General features: G+C 49.1%; 1 protein-coding gene across 1 annotated transcript; it reads left to right on the forward strand.

The window, feature by feature from the left end:
- The first annotated feature begins 862 nt into the window (after positions 1–862).
- LOC121305526 (catechol O-methyltransferase B-like) lies at positions 863–5,110 on the forward strand. The gene is made up of 5 exons (XM_041237176.1): positions 863–942; positions 3,246–3,534; positions 3,855–4,048; positions 4,231–4,362; positions 4,750–5,110. The coding sequence occupies exons 2-5, from the start codon at positions 3,246–3,248 to the stop codon at positions 4,927–4,929; spliced, it is 795 nt and encodes a 264-aa protein (XP_041093110.1). The 5' UTR covers positions 863–942; the 3' UTR covers positions 4,930–5,110.
- Positions 5,111–5,525: the final 415 nt, after the last annotated feature.

A 5,525-nucleotide genomic window follows, 5' to 3' on the forward strand; every position in this document is an offset into this window, starting at 1 on the left:
AAAGAGAGAGAGAGAGAGAGAGAGGAGAGAGAGAGAGAGAGAGAGAGAGAGAGAGAGAGAGAGAGAGAGAGAGAGAGTAAAACATAATCTCCTGATCAGATCTGGAGACGCACACAGCAGTATTTAAAATTGCTTGTGGATTAATTATCTACAGGGGGGGTGACTGTACACGGTAGATAATTAATCCACAAACAATCTTAAATAGAGAGAGAGAGAGAGAGAGAGAGAGAGAGAGAGAGAGAGAGAGAGAGAGAGAGTAAAACATAATCTCCTGATCAGATCTGGAGACGCACACAGCAGTATTTAAAATTGCTTGTGGATTAATTATCTACAGGGGGGGTGACTGTACACGGTAGATAATTAATCCACAAACAATCTTAAATAGAGAGAGAGAGAGAGAGAGAGAGAGAGAGAGAGAGAGAGAGAGAGAGAGAGAGAGAGAGAGAGTAAAACATAATCTCCTGATCAGATCTGGAGACGCACACAGCAGTATTTAAGATTGCTTGTGGATTAATTATCTACAGGGGGGGTGACTGTACACGGTAGATAATTAATCCACAAACAATCTTAAATAGAGAGAGAGAGAGAGAGAGAGAGAGAGAGAGGAGAGAGAGAGGAGAGAGAGAGAGGAGAGAGAGAGACGAGAGAGAGGAGAGAGAAAGAGAAAGGGAGAAAAAAAAAACAAGAAAAAAAATTACCTCCTGCCTTTTGTGGTCTAATCTCCTGTTCAGATTGGAGGGGGGGAGAGTCTAGACCCCCCCCCCCTCCCCTGCACGGTACCCTGTAGATAATTAATGCCACAAGCACATTAAATACTGCTGTGTGGTCGTTAGAATTTATGACGACACACACACAGGAGAGAGGGAGAGAGAGATAGAGAGAGAAGACAAACAAACAAACACTACCAAACAGCCTTCTGGACTGGCAGCAGCTTTTGAAACAGTAAGACCCGTTACAATGTGTCTTTATTTTTAATTAAACCATTTTGAACTTTTCAGCAACTCCGTTAGAAGAACGCAGCGCCGAGCCGTGGCGTTGTGTGAATCTCCTTTTCACGTTGAAATTATGGATTATTCATCTATCGTTTAAATGCACGTCAGGAAAAGCCGCAATTGGGTTACAAAATAAATGCAAATCAGTTGTTATTTGAACGCTATTAACCCCGTGCATCGTCCCAACTCACAAAGCAATGCTGTAGTATACCTCAATGTGATATAAAAAAAACGCCCCTCTTTGACTCAGATTTGCGACTTTGAAGAGAGAAGGTATTCAGTCCCTCGCTGTGGTTTCTATAGACGGGCTGGTCTGAATGGTTCATGTTTGCAAAGGCTGAAACTGAAGTCTCTCCGGGGCTGCGGCTGCCCTGTCGTATCGTGACATACGCGTATCGTTACATCTCGATAGTGTCTCAATTCTAAAATTTTATGTGATGCAAAACTTGCAGATTAATTAATTTTCCTTCATCAAAAACGGTCCTGACTTTAGGCTCTCTCTCCGTTCTCGGTGCCTTGTTGCATTTCGTAGGAAAACAGAGATTGCATCTTTAATCAAGAAATGCGCAGCGCTGGAAAAAAATATATGTTCTCATAACCGGTATTTTATCAAGCAGGGAATGAGGTTAAACTAAGCTGCAGACGCTAGTCAGCTGTCTGTCTGTCTGTCTGTCTATCTGTCTAAAGATAAGGGACTTCACAGCGCTAGAGACAGACGGGTCTGGTAAAGCATAGGGAAGCATTGCAAAGCACAGAGAGGTCTGGTAAAGCATAGGGAAGCATTGCAAAGCACAGAGAGGTCTGGTAAAGCATAGGGAAGCATTGTAAAGCACAGAGAGGTCTGGTAAAGCATAGGGAAGCATTGCAAAGCACAGAGAGGTCTGGTAAAGCATAGGGAAGCATTGTAAAGCACAGAGAGGTCTGGTAAAGCACAGGGAAGCATTGTAAAGCACAGAGAGGTCTGGTAAAGCATAGGGAAGCATTGTAAAGCACAGAGAGGTCTGGTAAAGCATTGTAAAGCACAGAGAGGTCTGGTAAAGCATTGTAAAGCACAGAGAGGTCTGGTAAAGCATTGTATTCACAGAGAGGTCTCTACCAGAACTTATAAAGCACTAGGGGACCTAAAGCATTATAAAGCACAGAGAGGTAAAAAGCATAGGGAAGCATTGCAAAGCACAGAGTGGTCTGGTAAAGCATAGGGAAGCATTGTAAAGCACAGAGAGGTCTGGTAAAGCATAGGGAAGCATTGTAAAGCACAGAGAGGTCTGGTAAAGCATAGGGAAGCATTGTAAAGCACAGAGAGGTCTGGTAAAGCATAGGGAAGCATTGTAAAGCACAGAGAGGTCTGGTAAAGCATTATAAAGCACAGAGAGGTCTGCTAAAGCATTGTAAAGCACAGAGAGGTCTGGTAAAGCACAGGGAAGCATTGTAAAGCACAGAGAGGTCTGGTAAAGCATAGGGAAGCATTAACGTGTCTCTTCCAGACGGTCGTAACAGCATCGTGTCTCTTGATGAGAGGTCTGGTAAAGCATTGTAAAGCACAGAGAGGTCTGGTAAAGCACAGGGAAGCATTGTAAAGCACAGAGAGGTATGGTAAAGCATTCTTCGTACATTTTGGTATCTCCAGACGATTCTGCTAACAGATTGTAAAACACAGAGAGGTCTGCTAAAGCATTGTAAAGCACAGAGAGGTCCGTAGTGACAGTATTGTCAATGGAAAGCGAGCTGCAGCAAAATGGATCAGACCCAACATCCAGGCTGGTCTCCTTCGTCAGCCCCTTTGCTGTTTTGTGTGTCGCTAATGAAATGCATATTTATACTCGAGGGCTGATCCCTCGCGCTCTCTCTCTTTGAAGTGAAGAGCCCAGACGGTTTTAAATCACCCAGGGAAACGACTGTAGAGCGAGAGAGAGAGAGAGAGAGAGAGAATGAAAGAGGGAGAGGGAAAGGAGAGGGGGAGGAGGTGTTTGCAAGAAAGGGAGGGGAGAGAGAAGGGGAGTGGGGAGCAGCTGGTCCAACAACATTCAGTTCTGGACAGATAGGAACAAGGAGCTTTAAAAATTGAAACGGTTGAAAGAGTGGGAGATATTTCGATAAGCTCAAAATGCCTCATACCATATGGTGCGAGTCATTTGCATAAAAGTTTTGACTAGGTGCTGGAGAGAGAGAGAGAGAGAGAGCTGAGAATGAGGTGTTTTGACTAGCGTGAGAATGTTGTTTCTCTGCTTACCCGGTCTCTTTGCCTCCCCGCAGATGTTGCTGTTTGTGGTGTGTGTGGCAGCCTGCGTGGGTCTGCTGTCCTACACCCTGGTGTTCTTTGCCATCCCGGCACTCGTTCAGTACAACGGCACGCTGGCACTCCTGTGGCACGATGTGATCGTGGAGCGCAGCCTGGACTGGCTGACCAGCTCCACGCGCCCCCAGAGGCTCCTCGCCCACGTCAAGCAGAGAGCCAGGCGGGGCGATGCCCAGAGTGTCATCAATACCATCGACAACTACTGCAAGGCCAGGGAGTGGGCAATGAACGTGGGGGACGAGAAAGGTACGGAGAGGCACACACACAATACTGAGAGAGGTACAGAGGAGCACACACACACACGCGTTCAATACTGCACACTGCACAGGGAGAGTAGAGACACACACACACACACCTAAGCAGACAGCCCCCCCCCTTCGCACTCACCTCTTTCCCTCTCCTGCCTGCAGTCTGCTCATCAGACTGACCCCACTATACCAAGCGAAGGCAACCTCCTGCGAGAGCGCTCCTCTGACTTACTTGCACATGACAGACTTGACATTTGCAAGGAGCTGAAATCGAAGAGCAGCTGAGCTAGCCTTGACCCTGTTCCTCTCCCTCTGCAGGGTCGATCCTGGACCAGGTGGTGTGCGAGGTGAGCCCCTGCGTGGCGCTGGAGCTGGGCACCTACTGCGGCTATTCCAGCGTGCGCATCGCCCGCCTGCTGCCCCCCGGAGCCAGGCTCCTCACCGTCGAGTTCAACCACGACTACGCCACCATCGCCAGGGAGGTGATCGACTGGGCCGGGCTGCAGGACAGGGTGAGACTAAGCACTGCAGAGAGAGAGACACCGAGACAGAGAGACGCAGTGACACAGACGCAGAGACACTCTGATGGACACACTGAGACAGACGCAGAGACTCAGACACACTGTTGTCATGATGCAATCTGCGATGTAAGTATTTATTATCTTGGAGCTGTGCCTCTCTCTCTGGGTTTCAGGTGCAGTTGCTGGAAGGGGACTCTGCAGAGCTGATCCCACAGCTGAGGCAGAAACACGGGATCGAGACGCTGGACTTCATCTTCCTCGACCACTGGAAGGATCGCTACCTCCCAGACACCAAACTCCTGGAGGTGAGCAGCAGGGAGCCCGCCCTAAGAGGGACATTCCGAGCCAGCGATGGCACTGCTTTGAGAGCAACGCAGAAATCGCGGGCGTCGATCGGGCTGGTGTATGGCCCGGAGTGAAGGGTGTAAAGAAACAGCTGCTCGGGTTTGTGATGATCGCTGCTTTTCTGAGACCCCGCGGAGAACAGCGATCCACAAAGAATCAGCAGCTGATTCCTTCACTCACTTCAGTCGCAAGTGCACGGTAAAATCACAGGAAACCTGACACCAACACTGAGGGGTAAAGATTGATATATAACAACTGAACAAAAATATAGACCTTTCTCTAAAGTTCCTTTGAGTGTTGTGAATATGGCTTTATAAACACTCACCCTTCCTTCTCTCTCCTCTCAGGACTGCTCTCTGCTGCGGGAGGGCACGGTGTTGCTTGCTGACAACGTGATCTGTCCCGGGACCCCCGATTACCTGGAGTACGTTCGGAGCAGCCCGCGCTACCAGAGCCAGTACTTCAACTCACACCTGGAGTACACAAGGGCAGAGGATGGGCTGGAAAAATCTATATTCCTAGGCTAGGAGCCCCAACCCCACCCCACAGCCAGACCTTAACCTTACCCCTTCCCCAACCCAACACCATATCCCCAACCCAACCCCACAGCCAGACCGTAACCTTACCCCAACCCAACCCCATAGCCAGTCCTTAACTTTACCCCAACCCCATACCCAGACCTTAACCTTACCCTAACCCCAACCCAATACCATACCCCAACCCAACCCATACCCAGACCTTAAATTTACCCCAACCCCATACCCAGACCTTAACCTTACCCTAACCCCAACCCAACACCATAGCCAGACCCAACCCCATAGCCAGACCTTAACCTTACCCTTACCCCCCCAACCCCCCCATACCCAGACCTTAACCTTACCCCAACCCCAACCCCATACCCAGTCCTTAACCTTACCCCAAACCCAACCCAACACCATACCCCAACCCAACACCATACCCCCCAACCCAACCCCATAGCCAGTCCTTAACCTTACCCTAACCCCAACCCCAGACCTTAACCTTACCCCAAACCCAACCCCAGACAAGTTGGTATGGTACCCAACTCAACCCCATGGCCAGGGGTTGGGTTACCCTAAACCCCATACGTGGCATGGATTGGGTT

This window comes from Polyodon spathula, chromosome 43 (genome assembly GCF_017654505.1).
Source record: "Polyodon spathula isolate WHYD16114869_AA chromosome 43, ASM1765450v1, whole genome shotgun sequence".
Lineage (NCBI taxonomy): Eukaryota > Metazoa > Chordata > Actinopteri > Acipenseriformes > Polyodontidae > Polyodon > Polyodon spathula.